The 16,874-nt window shown below is 36.4% G+C and overlaps 1 protein-coding gene across 1 annotated transcript; it reads left to right on the top strand.

Annotated features, from left to right (window-relative positions):
- Window positions 1–3,566: 3,566 nt before the first annotated feature.
- Window positions 3,567–4,147, top strand: LOC141641734 (uncharacterized). Its single transcript, XM_074450382.1, has 2 exons — window positions 3,567–3,897; window positions 4,077–4,147. The coding sequence occupies exons 1-2, from the start codon at window positions 3,567–3,569 to the stop codon at window positions 4,145–4,147; spliced, it is 402 nt and encodes a 133-aa protein (XP_074306483.1).
- Window positions 4,148–16,874: the final 12,727 nt, after the last annotated feature.

Here is a 16,874-nt window from a genome sequence, read left to right as displayed (position 1 = left end):
CTCTTCAATGGCATTCTTCGTGTCGTGCCGCGGTTGTCGATGAGGTGGCCGGCACAACCGTGGTACTCGCAGATCGGTTCGCGTCACCATCTCCTTTTGGCTTGGGAGGCCGTTCCCACTTCGGCCCTCGCCGCTCGGGCGAAGACACAGGCGGCCGATGCGACTGAGGGGGTTTTGTCATGGTAATGCCTTTGGTAAAACATCCCCGAACTCCCCCGGCGCCCGTCGAGTCCTCGCTTCTTGGCGATCTATCGGGCCGTGACCTCGTTCTTGTCACGGCGTTTCTCATCATTTCGCGACCCGTTAGTGTCGCGGCGTCTCTCATCCGGGACCGTCATCCCGGCGCTTTTCCTCTCGAGGGCTTGGCCTCGCTGGGCCTACCAGTCTTGTGGTAATCTTCCACCTTGATGGCCTCGATCGGCCATCTTCCTTGCAGCGTCCGGGCCCGGCCCCCGTGCTTGATGAGCTCGTCCTTTAAGCTTCCCTTTGGGAGGCCCTTCATTAGTGCGAACGCCGCCGCCGGGGTTGATCTCCCGAATCTGCTGGACTTTGCCGTCGAACCTCTTCACATAGGCACGCAGAGACTCGCCCTCCTCCCGTTTGATAGTCGGGAGGTCCGATGTTTCCACGGCCCTCCTTTTGTTACAAGAGTACTGGGCCAAGAAAGCGTCCTTTAGGTCGGCGAAGCAATATATCGAGCCGTTAGGAAGCCCCTTGTACCAACTCGAGCCATCCCATGCGAGTCGTTGGGAAGACCCGGCACTGGACTTCATCGGGCTGCTCCCATACCGACATGTGAGACTCAAAGGCCTCGGCGTGGTCGGTTGGGTCACTATCTCCTTTGTATGTGAGCGCCGGCAACTTCGACTTGGTGGCACGGCGATGTCTAGGACATAGTCGCTTAGGGGCTGCTTGACCACGTGTCGGATGACACGCGGCGACCGACTCCTCGCATTTCTCGTCCGGCTCCTCTCCTCGTAGCGAGAAGGACTCCTTCTTTGATTTGGACTTCTCTCCGACTCTCATGAGTCGGACTTCGCTGTTCCCCGGGTGTGCCTCGTCGGTGTTGCGGCGACGCTGTCCCCTCCCGAGTGCGAGATGGACTTATGTTTACCACGACCACCTTGGGCTCCTCCGGCGTCTTGATATGGTCCGCTTCTCCCGGTGCTCGTTCAAGTTTCTTGGAGTCACGTTCTGGGCCCTGTTCTCCTGGACGGCTTCTGCCGCTTGTGTTGGCGTACCTGTGTGAGCTGGTGTACTCCCAATCAGGTCTAGGAGTGTCTTCAGTTTCGCTATGTCAACCACCTGTCCCATGATGGTGACCTGGTTGATGGGCGGCGGTGTGTCCGGTAATGTCGGCATTCCGAATTCCGGTTGGATTATTCCGCCGGTGGAGGTTTGCACTACTCCAGAATGGTGAAATGTATCATCTTGGTGTAGCTCGGTTTCGTCGGTCACGACTACTTGTTGCTTTGACATCTTAGCTTTTGGGGTGGGTTTTTCTTGTGTTTTTGTTTTTGTTGTTTTGGGAATGAATGTGACTAGCTTTTAGTGTCTACTTGTCCCCACAGACGGCGCCAATTGTTCCGGGTGTAAATCCAGAGCAGATGTTTGATACCACTCGTAGCTAGTAGAATGATGTCCTTGCTAGAATCCTTCCTGCGGTCTCCTGAAACGATGAACAAACTGAGGGCTCGGCTTTGGCCGAGCGTACTCACTCCGACGCTCAAGTCAGTAAACTTAGAGAGGTAAGTCGTTGTTACTTGGCTAAGAGTGTATCGTAGAGAGATAAGGAAGATATTACCAGATGAATAGTGGTTATTAGGTCAATTTGTGGATCCTTTCCTCAATGAAGGTTGAGGAGTATTTATAGGCATTCACCTTTTGTCACGTAGTGGCCAAGTGGCCAAGTGGCTCATTAGGTGGAAAGACCGTTTTACCCTCGGCCGATGGACCTGAGGAGGCTAGCCGAGGGTCTTGGATATGAGTACGCGGATATGCGTCCCGGCTGGCTAGTTGTCTGGCCGAGACCCAGGTGACAGGCCGACGGATTGTGTCGGCTAGGCTGTCTAAGTCGTTGACTTTGCTATGGATACCCTTGACCTTGCTCGATATGTTGACTTGGTCAGCGGTGCAGAATATGCCCCATCATATGTAATACCATATAACGATCTATTACGAAACTGATTTTCCGCATCTTCACAATATGAGGAACGACCAAATATTGACAAAAAGCTCACGTCGAATACTAAGCCTTCCTTTGGGCCGACTTAATATTCACATGAAAAAACCAAATAATCGTCACATATTTATTACCCAACGTGTATATGCAATTCGGCCAAATAATGGTCTTCCTTTGAACCGACCATTATTCGCATGAACTACACACACTAAACCAAAAATTGAATTTATTCATCTTAAAACTTTATGGGCATAATCCTTATGAGTGTCAAAACATAATGACACTCCATTAACTTGATTTTCAGATTCAAAAATTGGCATCCCCATCAACACAAGAAACCTAGCACAACATTAAGTTTAGTCTTTGGACATAAATTAACTTGTAAGTGGCCATCTTGGTGTAGTGATCAAGTATTAACAATAAATTCCTGTCAAACATTAAGTTTTCCTTTGGGCCGAATTAATATTCACATGGAAACCTTACAATTATTACATACTTACCACCACAAGCATGACTGAATTTCGGCCAAATAATAGCCTTCATTTGGGCCGACCATTATCCGCATGAAACTTAATCACACACTGTAGTCATAATATTCTCAATCATTCAACTTACACAATAGAAGTTACTTTGACAACTTATTGTGTCGATCAAACAACCTAAAATATTAGACCCGTTATTATAAATCCGATTGGCCAATTATTAAATCTGAAAACACAAGTCATTAATTGACAAGTGACTTAAATATCTAATAATAGATAAAACTATCACCACAATTATTCCTTTGCCTTATACACATTGTGTAACTTTTCACTTGTCATTAAGTTAAGACCGAATCATTATAAACCTTATCTCAAACTATCATGCTTAAGAACTTGATCATGGTCATAATTAACTTAATGGCAACCACATGCTAAAACAAGTATTAAACCGAAAAATTCTTACCAAAACCATGCATGACAAAAGTCTAGCATACACACATGGTACTATGGTAGTCACTAAAAATTTCTAACTCACCATGATAACTTTCAACTGAAGCAAAATAACAGTAATATCCTTGAAACCGTAAAAGCATGATTTGGAAATATTATAACAAGACAATCATGCGGCAAGTACAGAACCGCAACATGCAAAATTAACCGAATACCATAGTCATAACTATAAGTGACACACAAATCAAAACCCATATGGTCCTAATAAAACATGGAACAAATCTGAACCAAAAAATATCAAAGTTGGACCTCTAAAATAAGAACTTATTCCTGCTGTCCAAAACCAGACAAAAAAGGAAAAAACGAAAACCATAGGATAATGATTTGCTGGTCTAATTTAATAAAAGTCCACTTAGTATGCCAAACAGCCATAACAGAGCAAACTAATAACCATGGCAAATGAACATTATTATCGTTTTGACGTACTTCATGCTGTGATAGACTTTCAGGTGGAAGAACTTGATACCAGATTTACGGATAGTTTTAAGGAGATTCTGACTCTTGGCGCTTCATTTGATCCACGTCACAATTTCCAAGCATTCAAAAGTGAAGATGTGTGCAAACTCGCTCTGAAATATTATCCTTTAGACTTTTCATCAAATGACATGCGTGCTCTAGATCTAGAGTGTGGGTTCTTTGTAGCGGATATTCAAAAAGATCCAAGATTTGAAAATACGACTTCAGTATCAGATTTGTGTCGAGAAATGGTTGAGTTTGATAAAAGTTGGCTTTATCCTATGATTTATCGAATATTTATCTTCTCTTGACTCTTCCTGTTTCAACCGCAACAACGGAGAGAGCATTTTCAAGTATGAACATCATCAAAAACAAACTACGAAATAAGATGAATGATGAATTTCTCGATGATTTAATGGTTCTTTATATTGAGCGGACATTCGCAGGAACTATCAACAATGATGACGTAATTGCTGAAATTGAGCTTAGTGGAACCCGTAGAGTAAAGTTTAGTTAGTTGTGTAATTTACATGGCGTAAGGCGTGTGTGCCCCCGAGTATTTTTTTGGACGCTAATATATAAGAGTAGATAAAAGTTTTATATAAAACGTCAAATATTTATTATTTTAATTTTAGCCCCAGATACTTGCGATTCCTGGATCCTCCCCTGATGGCAGCTATATATGATAATTCAATGATAAGCAGACCACCCATCCCAAGATTGCAAATCTATATTCCGTAGTCTAAAGCATGTAATGATATGTTTAAGCCCCACTAAACCCAAGAATCCCAAGCACACATTAAACCACATGCAAGACTAGCCAAATTTAAACCCCCAAGTTCCGAATACTGCATACATCATCCAACCAACGTAGCCTATACAAACTAGTTTTAATCCCGTGCAAAAAATGCACGGGTTACTTTAAATGATAAGATATATAATGATAATGTATAATATCATAATTTTAAATCAGTGCGGATATAATTGCTAGTCGAATATTCAATAACTTGACTAAATGAATAAGTATTGAAAATAGTCTACATAATTTCATGGGATTGAATATTCATTTACTTGACCAAATGATTTAATTTCTACTCCACATCTTATTATTAGAATTAAGTTGAATAAAAGTATACTTATTCAATGAATACAATGATAACAAAATATACTGAAATTTAAATAAATAAATTTAAACACTAATAATAATAATAATAATAATAATAATAATAATAATAATAAACAAAAAATACTCATTATCGTAAAAGTTGCATTAACAATGACTCATGACTCATATTAAAGAAATCAACGGAATAATTAACAAAGATACAATATAAATTAATTTTTATTTATAAAAATTTATTAGTGAGTTGGGCCTAAACCAACCAAAATTTGGACGAATCATGTCCATCATAATTCATACTACTATTCATACCCTAAATTAGCCTCCGCTGCATTCAATCATTTACCCCTCCACACAATATTCAATTATGTTTACTCTTACCCTTTTTGCTCTCATCACCCCCATCCAATCTACTTATCATCTTCACCTCATTAGTCATTCCCACTTCACAAATCTAAAGTTACGGCGCTAAAATAAATGCATGGTGAAAAAAGTACTCATTTTAGTTAGTAGTTTTAATTTTTTTGGTCAAAAATTGAAATAAATAGATCGGTTATTTTATGTATTTGATTTTTTTTTACAATAAAGGATGAAGACTTGGTATACTATTTTGTCATATGTTGTATAGTCCATTGATTATTAGTTTACATTTATTTTTCGATATCCACCATCAATATCAAATTATTAAAATACGTTTTCGTTTATATCTCTTGCAATTGGTTAGCCATCTCTTAATTGATTTAAGAAATAAAAGAAATTTTGTAAGTAATACAACTTTAATTTGCGTATAGTAAAAAACATGTTTTTCTTGGAAATTTTACATTAATATATTTTAGCTAGATCTATTATTAATCTTCCGTGCAACCCACATTTGAAGTAGTAAAAGGAGGGGAGAGATTAATTGCATAAGGTGAAAGTAATTAAATATGTAGTTTTACATGAAGGGCCCTACCTAAATAAAGGTTTTTTCAACCCCTAAAAAAAAGGGACCAATAAGAAAACAAGAAAAAACCTAGCTTTTAAATTAGGTAGATTCCTTTTGATTCTTTAAAAACGAGACCGTATAGCCGTACCAAATACTTAATAATCCAAAATCATAAGTACATAACGGTGTATTAAAGGATTTGATGATGAATTACACCGCAATCAAAGACATGAAACACGAACAATATACGGAATATATCCGACCCAAATAATTTAATATGAAGGTTGCTCTGATACCACTTGCTATATTTAATCCGAATAGAGATCATAAACTTCATACTAAACTACTCGGTATAAATTGTAGAGCGGAAGCGTACCTGATTACATGACGAATGGTTGGGATGAACCCCCTGAAGGGACGGTCTTCGGATTAGGTCTTCTAGTAGACACACATACCGACAAGATCTCTCTACTGATGGGATGCGGAGAGATTAGGTAATTGTGTGCTACCAAGACCATAACCCAGATGACTTATATATAGATAATATAGTCTCTTTAATCTAATGCGCCCATCATGCATTAGTAACCTAATGGGTATCTACACAATTAAGATATCCGGCCCATACTTTATAAGACGTATTAATATGCCCGTGTTATATTATCCAGATGGATCACTATATTGGGTTAAACTTAAACGATAGCAAACAAATACAATCTGTATATATAATAGTGTGTCCATATAAATAGTATTGGACCCAATATTCTTACAGAGTGTCCGTTTAATTTACAAGCAAGATCGAAGATATGAACTAATAACATGCATCAATACCCCGTACTAAACAAATCAAGTTTTACAATAATGATGTAAATTAAATCACCAAAATCAAAGTAAAACATTCAATAATTCTTAATTGTCCTATGTATTTCTTTTTTTGTTAATTGGTATAAAGTATAAACCTATGATTAGAGGAAGATGAAGATGTGTATTATGATATGTATTGTTGTATAATGTTAGATATAGTTTAGTTTTAATTAGTATTTTTTATTAATTTATCAATAATAATTGACTGTGAATTACGGTTTTATTCCTACGATTTTGGCGCAAAAACTAAAACTAGTTCTTAATTTTTTTCTTCTATTTTTTTAGGAAAATGAGATGGCGACACCGGGTGTTACTAAATTTCGGTAACACCCGGGGTATTTAGGTAAATTAATGCTATTTTATGGTTCATTTCAAAATTCAATTCTTTTTACTTAAAAAGGGTATTTTAGGAATTTTTTTTCTTATTTTAAAAAAAATTAATTCAATAGTTGAAAAATAACTAAAAATCATAACAATGGCAGGGCTAATAAGTCAGGGATTTCAATTTTTCAATAAGTTGCTGTAGAAAATTTTTCGTATTAATTTTGAAATTATTAAATCGAGAGTTCATCAATAAAGTCTATAACTTTCTTCGCGATACAGGAAGTTATCGTCAAATTATTCTTTATTTGATATTCGGAGGTCATATACATTGATTAATTTCTGGGAATCAAACTAATCAATCAAGAAAAATTTACGAAGTAATCATTCGCAGGCAACAACAAAATTCTAAACCATGGTCTAATTATAATCTATAAAACTATATTAAAAGGGTAATCTTAAAAGGCCACGTAGACAAAGCCACATAGGCGAAGAAAAAGCCACGCGTGCATTACGAATGCCACATCTATAAATCTATATAATCTATACTATATAGTTAAAAGACAGCTTAATACATTTAATTTTTTGCCATGTAGAATTATCATAATTAAATTCTAATAATTTATATTGTTAATATTAAGGCTACTTTAATAAATTTATTAAAATTCATTATAAGGTTTAGAATATTTTTTTTGTGTGGAAACCATAAGATCATGATTTAAATTATAAAACTAAATTAGGAATTTAGTCTATCATTTAAATCATTCAATTTGTTCATCTAACTCCTCCTTAACCATAAATATAGTAGCTAAAAGGTCTTATATAGTAAATAAAAGATCTAATAATTTGGATTATTAAGCTACTAATATCTACAAATTTATAAATATAATTAAAAAGAAAACCAAAATATCTATTATCATCAATATGTCATATTTTAACTATATAGTTAAAAGGCAACTTAATACATTTAATTTTTTGCCATGTAGGATTATCATAATTAAATTCTATTAATTTATATTGTTAATCTTAAGGCTACTTTAATAAATTTATTAAAACTCATTATAAGGTTTAGTAATATTTATTTTTGTGTGGAAACCATAAGATCATAATTTAAATTATAAAAATAAATTAAGAATTTACTCTCATCATTTAAATTATTCAATTTGTTCATCTAACTCCTCCTTAACCATAAAGATAGTAGCTAAAAGGTCTGATATGTAGTAAATAAAAAATCTAATAATTTGGATTATAAAGCTACTAATATCTACATTATAAATACAATTAAAAGGAAAACCAAAATATCTATCATCATCATCAATATGTCATATTTTAATTACATATACAAGGTAACTTTTTAAACGACTTTCATGCAAAGTGGAGTTTGTAAGAAAAAAAAATTATTAATAATAATAGTAATAATAATAATAACAATAATAACAATAATAATAATAATAATAATAATAATAATAATAATAATAATAATAATAATAATAATAATATAAACCTTTTACATACCATTTCTCATTTTTCCATATTTATGTTTATATTAAACTTCATAATAATGAAAAATGGATGCTCAAAAGTCATGAACTTGATCTTTATTTATACCTATATTAAATTTGATAATAATGAAAAAATAATATTTAATAGCCATAAAACAAATCCTCAATTGTTTATATATTTTTTATGGAAGGCAAAATTTGTAAGCAAAAAATTTCTTATCTCTATCGTTAGTAGAATGGTATGTGTCACTGATATTATTAAATAATTTTTTTTTATTTTTTTATTGAAAGTTTCATTGGGTTATGAAGTGTTCATCACATTTTCAATTTCGCATATGTGTTTGTTTTGTTCTCATTTAGGTGCTATCAAGATTATTTATTGTGTTAAGCTCTTCCAAGGTAAATATACTTACATCTCTACGATTTGATTATCATTACCTCTTTTTTTCATTAGTTAAGGTGAAACTAAGTTAATAACGATAATATTGCATAAAACAAATTCCACTATTATTGTGTTACTTTTTTTTAATAGGTATGATTTATTGAAGAAAGAAGATTATAAGGAGAAGTGAAATACTAAGATTGCTTAAACAACTATATTTTACATACTAACTAAAGATTGGTGACGTCAACGTGGAATCGTGGATGATTAATAATTTTTTGAGCATTTATTATATATATTTTGAAATATCACAAAAACTCCGGAGAGACGGTATATGGCTAAAAGGTGAAAATTTGAGGGCATGACATAGCATTTTTTGTATAATATTGTTTAATAGGTGAAGTATTCGGCAGTAATGATCCAATTATTGTTCAAGTTGTTGCTGCTTTAAAATTTTTAATTCCACAATTTATTATTGTATTAGCTTCAATTTTATGGGGGTATGAAATGTTAGTTTTGTCATAACATTTCTAATTGTGTGTTTTATGTTATTTTCAGAATTGTTGATGAAATTTTGATATCTAATTTGTGAGGGTGCTCTATCTTTGGGGATCTTTGTTTGATAATTTAGTTTTGTTTAATTTGATTATATGAATACTTATATTATTAATTTATTTTAGCTTGCATTGAGTTACTTTAGTTTTGATAGGGGTATCTTAGTATATCTAATGTATGAAATTTTAATTTCTAATAAACTGTTATATAAAAGACTAATTGAATTTATACAACCCTTAAGACATGAAAACCGTAAATTGAATTGATCATAGTATGTTATTGTATTAAATCACTAAAGTATTACACTATTGTGTTAAATCACTAAAGTATTACACTAGAAACAGAACAACCCGCGAATTTCACGGGTCACAAGACTAGTTCAACTTGAAAAACATACCCAAAAGTCATGAAGAGCACCATGAATCTTCACAATCTTTATTCATGCTTAATTGCTTTCAATGTTCATTAATTTTTGTCTATGAATGAATGAAGTTGAATTAGTTCAATTTTTGAAAGATAATGTCAATCAGTATCACACATTTCCTTAGATAAAAAATAATCTTTCTAAAATTACGTTATTACCCACCAAGTTTGGCGCAAAATCTAAAAATTAATATCTTATTTTCTTAATTTTCATATTATTTAATTAAGGTGTTACCGAGTTTCGGTACCACCCGGTGTCGCCAAAACACTCCCCATTTTTTTATTAGGGTGTTATCGAAACTCGGTAACACCCGGTGTCGCCCTAGCACTTCCTTTTCCTTAAACTACCATTCAGTTACGAGATTTAAATTTAAAATGTTAGATTGCTTCCTCATCTACAATTTTAGTGTGTTGTCTACCAAACACCACAAACACTAAAGCCTTGTTTTTTTTAGACTGAAACTGTCTGAACTGAACTGAACTAACTAGAGCTGAATGAATGAAGTTGAACTGAACTAAACTGTACTTAAGAGAGCTGAACTGAATTGAAATGAACTGAAAGTAAGTCCAAAAGAACAGAGCCTAACAACTTATTAATTGATCAAATTTGCTAAAATCTCTCAATATGACAAAAAATTATCAATATTTAATTTATTTACCAAATACACCTAGAATCTACATTCTATTTATTATCACAAACAATTTTATTTGCCAATCTATATACTCAATTAAATTCCTATTATTCCTATTATTTATACATTTCAAAACATTATATTACGACATTGTCTCAAAAAATTAAGCAAAGATCGGGATAAACTAATAATACTCCCTCCTAAACATCAACAAAAGTCTCCCTTGTGACTAATAATACTCCCTCCTAAACATTATAAACTAATAATACTCCCTCCTCTCTTCCGATTAACCCTCCTCCCTTTTCTTATCCACACCCGATTCTGGATCGTACGGGTCTACCCGTTCCTCTCGGTCTGCGTGGTGTATGTGGGTTGTTCGGTTCTTATCGGACGAGTTTGTTGAGGTGGTGTGGCAGGGTGGTGCTTGGATCTGGGGGTGTTGTGGGTTGGTAGAGAGGCGGTGGCTTCCGTTTTTTTCTCCTTTGTTCCGCTTTGTTTCATTTATGTTTTTGTTTAATTTCCGCTTTCGTTTTTGTTTCGTCTCTCTTTCCGAGGGCCCTGTCCCCGTCTATCGGTGGTGTCCTTCTTTCAGTTTGAGAGCTTTCGTTTTCTGGTTCGTTTGCAGTTTTCTAATAAGTCAGCAGAAGATCAGCGTTGTTATAGATCGTTATATGGTTTTACATATTTTGCCCGATTCATGGCTACAATCAATCACGTCAGAAGAAATGGATACTCGTCAAGGAAGATTCGGAGACCCTCTTATGGATGAAAGCCTTTTGCGGCGAATCGATGATAGAGACTAGACATTGCGGTGTTTCATTCTTTGAACAAGAATTTATTTCCTATGGTTGTAATCGATTTGTATCCGATTGAGCTTGGCGTATGTTGTAGATGTCGTATGACTTTTTATTAATGATAACGATCTTTTCTCAAAAAAAAAAAAAATAATACTCCCTCCTATTTACCATTTTCTTCCATATTTTCTTAAACGGAATATTCAGATTTTCTTCTCTTTTTTTATTTTAAAAACTTTTACTCTTATTTTATGCATCTCCCTCTCCTATCACCAAACCCCACCCAAGTCTTTTACTCCTTTTTTTTATTCATCTTCTTAATACTTGTGACCACAAACAAATGGGTGAAAATTTAGGAGATCCCTCTTTGATACCTACTCCAATTGCTTGTCTCCTAAAAATAAATTGAGATCAAATTGTTGATAACAGTAATTCACTTTAATAAAATTCAAAATTGCGATGGTTAAGAAATGGGGCATGCACCTACCCCCAACGTAGGACCAGAAAACAACCGGAGGCAGGGCAGTCGGGCAGATGCATGCATATAATTTAATTTAAGTGCATGATCAAACTATACGAGAGTGAAATGTCTATTAGTAAGTCTCCTTTAAGGCGATACGATTTATCTTAAATTTAAGACGGATGAGCTATGTAACACTTTTGTATATAAGAAGTTATAGAGAAAAACAATATATTTGTCTTATATACACAAGTGGTATGATATTTGACTTATTTTAAGCTTAAAACGAATATCACCGTCTTAAATAAGAATTTGTGAATGTCTATATAGTCCTTTTCTCTCTTTATTTAAGCACATGCATGTTTTATTACTTTATGACGTTTATGTGATTATGTCTTTCCAATTTTAAGTTCAAGCATTGCGAACTAGGCTTTTTCCAATGTCGGCCTTGTGCTGACCATTATCAATGTCTTTCTCTTAACAGTTTGTTCTGGTAACATGCTTCTTCCTTAGTCCCTCACCTTTACTCATTTTTGTTTTCTTAGCTTTCTCTTTTGTAGTTTCCTTGTGAGAAAGAAAACCTCATTCGAGTTGTATATGAAAAGTTTCTAGCCAGATGAATAGTGACGGATGTTGGTGTAAATGATAAAGACAACCATGGTTTAGAGTTTATAATATTGACTTGCTATTTTTTTTGAATATTTAATATTTAATGATTGAGTCAGGGAGACTGAGTGATAATTGACACACTAACATAGTAGTATGAAAATTGAAAATTAGCAGAACCCCTTCTGACATAACTAAAGTCATTCACTGTCAATAAGGAGGAGAAAAAAAAAGAGAACGGTAGCAGAATGAGTTATCGAGTTAGGTGTAGGACTAGACCATCTAATTGGTTTGTTCTAACCATGCTATTGTTTCGAGTGGTGATTAATAGGAGTTTGATCTTAAATGTGTTATTTTGGGTTTTTTCAGTTTTTAATTAGAAACTTAGTAAGGTTAATTATCGATCAAAATGTAGCCGAGTCAGAATTTAAGGTTATTAGGATATACCAGTCCATGGCTTAGCTTCCTCGGACCTCGTGCATGGGAATAGTCACTTCTCGCAGCCCATTGAAGATTTGACTCTATCCTTGGAAAAAAGGGTACTCAGTCCTTTTATAGTGGCATACTCCCCATACGAAAATTAAGATGGCGTTAGGCCGTTACCTAGTGGTACAAAATTTTAATACGGAGTCTCACTTATTAACGTCTTAATATCTTTTTGGCGGACCTCGTTAACTCCAAGGATAATTACATTAAGTGCTCGTTTGGTTCATACGGGAATAGAACTTTTGTGGTAATTTGCAATTCACCGGAATCCAACTCCCATATAGAATTCCCATGAAATGGTAAAAACATGTTTGGTTGCCTTCAGGAGGGAGTTTATTTTTCCCATGAATTAACTCTCATGTAGTGTTTGGTTGAACCGTGTCAATTCACCTGATTTTAATTTCTAATTACCAATATACCCCTCCGTAATTTTACTAACACCTAATTTTTTTTTTTTTTTTTTTGAGAAAACCCAACAAATGGGTTAATGCATAGAATCAGCCGCAACAATACACAACAAATCATCCGGGATTGAATTACCCCAGCATCTTCGACCTATTGTCCACGAAGATGCGCGAGCAAATTCATGAGCTAAACAATTATAGTTTCTACGAGTAAAAGCAAAAGAAATCAAATCAAACCAAATATATAAAGAGAAAATGTCTTTGCAAACTAAGAAAATATCGCTGCGTCCATGTTTTCGAAGCTTGATGTCCTCAATCACGTTGATACAATCCCCTTCAACAATCACCCCCCGCATACCAGCTTGTTTCGCTTCTTGTATACTCCACAACACCGCCATTGCTTCCGCTAGAGTAGGAACGAGCTTCTCCTCCACCTGTCTAGACACTCCCCATACGATTGTCCCGGAGTTATTCCGACAAGCAGCCCCCCATCTCGTCCCTACTCCCTCCCTCACGCTAGCATCAACGTTCACCTTCCACATACCCTCACTCGGCTTCAACCACCTCTCCCCACCCCTTACCAGCTGCCCCATCCCATATCCTTGCTCTTTGACACCACACGCATCACATATTTCCTGCATCTCCCATACCAACGCCTGCACTAACCTCACAACCTCCGTCACACACCACCCAACCCCTTCGAACACCATTTTATTTCTCCTCTCCCACAACGCCCAACATCCTACCATAAAAAGGACACGCTCCCTCTCCCTTAGTCCCCTCATAACCTCCTATATCCACTCCCGCACTTCCACCGCCCGTACTTCCATCACTCCTTCCAATCCCAGTTCTCCCCCCCCCCCCCCAACCCACCCACCCACCCACAATCCCGAACCACATGGAGACAAGTCTCCACGCAATTGGAACAACGGGGACAAGTAACATTCGTCAATTCCGATCGGGCCACAATATTTTTTTTGGTAGCGATAGCATCTTGACATAGATACCAAAAGAACACCTTGATGCAAGGAAGCACCGGGGTCTTCCAAACACAGTTCCAAATCCACTTCTCAGCCGCTATACTCGACTGCCCAGCCTCATCCTCCGTCCCTTCTCCCATCAATAACCGGTAAGCCGACCTAACCGAGTATTCACCATTCTTTTCCAGGTCCCAACACCACTCATCTGCATGTCTTGATTCACTTAATCGAATTTTAAGGATTCGATCTCGCTCAAAAGGAAGGAAAATCGAGTCTAGCTTTTCTTTAGTCCAGCCCCTACCATCATCATAAATGAGGTCAGCTGCACACATGTCTTCGTCCCAATCTCTTCGCGCTGTAAGGACTCGCTTAGAGGAATCCATGGGTCCTTCCATACTCGGGCAGTCCTCACGTCTCCAATTCGCCACCGCACCCCCTTTCGCATAACATCTCGCGCCTCCCATATACCCCTACAAGTATAACTTGGATTATAACCTAGCCCCGCATTCATGAAGGTTGAGTGTGGAAAGTATTTCCCCTTCAAAACCCGGACAATCAAACTCCCCTCATCCGTCATCAACCTCAACGCTTGCTTTCCCGAGAGCGCCATATTGAATTTTTCAAAGTCCCGAAAGCCGATTCCCCCTAAGCTTTTCGGCCTGCATATTCTCTTCCATGCCACCCACAGAATCTTCCTCTTACCATTCTCCGAGCCCCACCAAAACCGGGACACAATCGAACGAAGTTCATCACAAAAATTAGCCGGTAGCTTAAAAACACTCATCGCATAGGTAGGAATCGCTTGGCCTATAGACTTTATGAGAACTTCCTTCCCCGTTTTACTGAGTAGCATACCTCGCCATCCCTGCAATTTATTGCTCAATTTATCCCGAATAATTTTTGACACCACTGCCTTCGATCTCCCTACCACCGTTGGTAAGCCCAAGTACATATGTTGTTCCTCGACCACCTCCACATTCAAAATGCTAGTCACTCCCAGTCTCCTCCTATGCGTCGTGCCTTTACTAAAGAATACCGTAGTTTTCTCAAGACTGACAACTTGGCCCGAAGCCGCCTCATATCTCCGTAAAATATCTCGCACCTCCCTCGCTTCCTCCTCCTTAGCTCGCACAAAAATGATGCTATCATCCGCAAAGAATAAATGAGACACTTGTGGCGCATTCCGCGACACTTTCAGTCCATGTAGTACCCCCCTCTCCACACTTCTTCGCAACAAGCTCGACAAAACCTCAGCGCACAAAATAAACAAGTAAGGAGATTGATGTGTCCATTTTATATATTGTTTAACCCCCTATTTTAGCTCGATTTATTTGACTATTGCGCTTTAATTAGTATATTTGTGAGCTAATATTGCATTCTAGGTGTATTGCTCGTATTTGTTACATTTTGTAGGAATCTAAGCGATCAAAAGCTTTTTCCCGTCATTTTAGCAAACATCGGAATTTGCAAGGCTAAGTAGAGGTCAGTTTGATCATGGCATGACAATTTATAAGGAGTGTTGGTCCAAGAAAAAATGACACTAACTTATGTTAGTAGAAAAATGAAGAAATGAGCCCAAGTATAAAATCAAGTGTTAAAGCCCAAATAGAGAAGATGGGAGAATGTCTTGGATGCTCAACTTTGGATTCTCATGGGATGGTAAATTGTGTGATTAATCAAAGGCTTAAAGATGAGATTAATGGCTCACATGAGATTCTCTAGGCAATTACTCAAGCAATTAAGAGAAAATATTTAGGGTTGACCCCTTGCATTTGCTCTAAGTTTCACCCCTCATTTCCTATATAAAGGGTGTAGACTTCAACACTTTTACACACCATCTTTCTACACAATTTCTCATAATTCTCTCTAAGTTTAGTAGTTAGATTAGTTTAGTTATTAGTTTAGCTTAGTTTAGATTTACTTTATGTTATAAACATTTCAATACATATTCCATTCAAGTTATATTCCAAAGTTTCACTTCAAGTTATTTCATTACAAGCATTGTTCTTCCATTTATAGTTTATTTCCATATCGCAAGGTAATTTTCTATTTATATTTCCATTATGTTTATCATTTTAATTATCATTAGTGTAGTTACATTTTCATCATGTTTGAGTAGTTACATTTGTCTAAGGAGTAAGGGAAGTCATGCATGATTAAGTAATATATAAATTAGTGTAGTTTACATTTTCATCATGTTTGAGTAGTTACATTTGTCTAAGGAGTAACGGAAGCCATGCATGATTAAGTAATAATTAAATGTTAAAATGAGGTTAAATTAATATTGATAATTTTTGGTTATTGGCCGTAATCGTAGATTAATTATGTTCATTCGTTCTAAAAGTCGAGAGGCATGGAATTGAATTAGACTAAGCATGTGTAGTAGGACGACCTAGTCATGGACGAGAGTTTCTCTAGGACCCGGTCTATTGTTGATTGCTTTTGTGTGCGCGAAACTTCGCATTTTATTTTGCTTGCTTAGGATTTTATACACTTTAGACTTTACTTTGGGTTTTGCGCAATTTTGGGCGCGTCTTATTGTGCACTTGCAGGTTTTTAGACCTCATTAGCTCAAGTAATTGAGCGAATACGAAGAAATAAGTAGTTACAGCAGTATCTTCGGTCGATCGACTGGCAACATTGGTCGATCGACTGCATTGCAGTTTTCAGGAGCTACTGTTCCTTTCACCCTAGTCCATCGACTGGGCTATGTGGTCGATCGACCGCCCTGCACTGCTGTACTTGTTCACGACCTCTCCCCTGCTGTGTTTGGTCGATTTGCGGAACTAATGG

This window comes from Silene latifolia, chromosome 2 (assembly GCF_048544455.1).
Source record: "Silene latifolia isolate original U9 population chromosome 2, ASM4854445v1, whole genome shotgun sequence".
Lineage (NCBI taxonomy): Eukaryota > Viridiplantae > Streptophyta > Magnoliopsida > Caryophyllales > Caryophyllaceae > Silene > Silene latifolia.
Note: the sequence above shows the minus strand (reverse complement) of the source record. Positions and strands in the feature narration are given on the sequence as shown.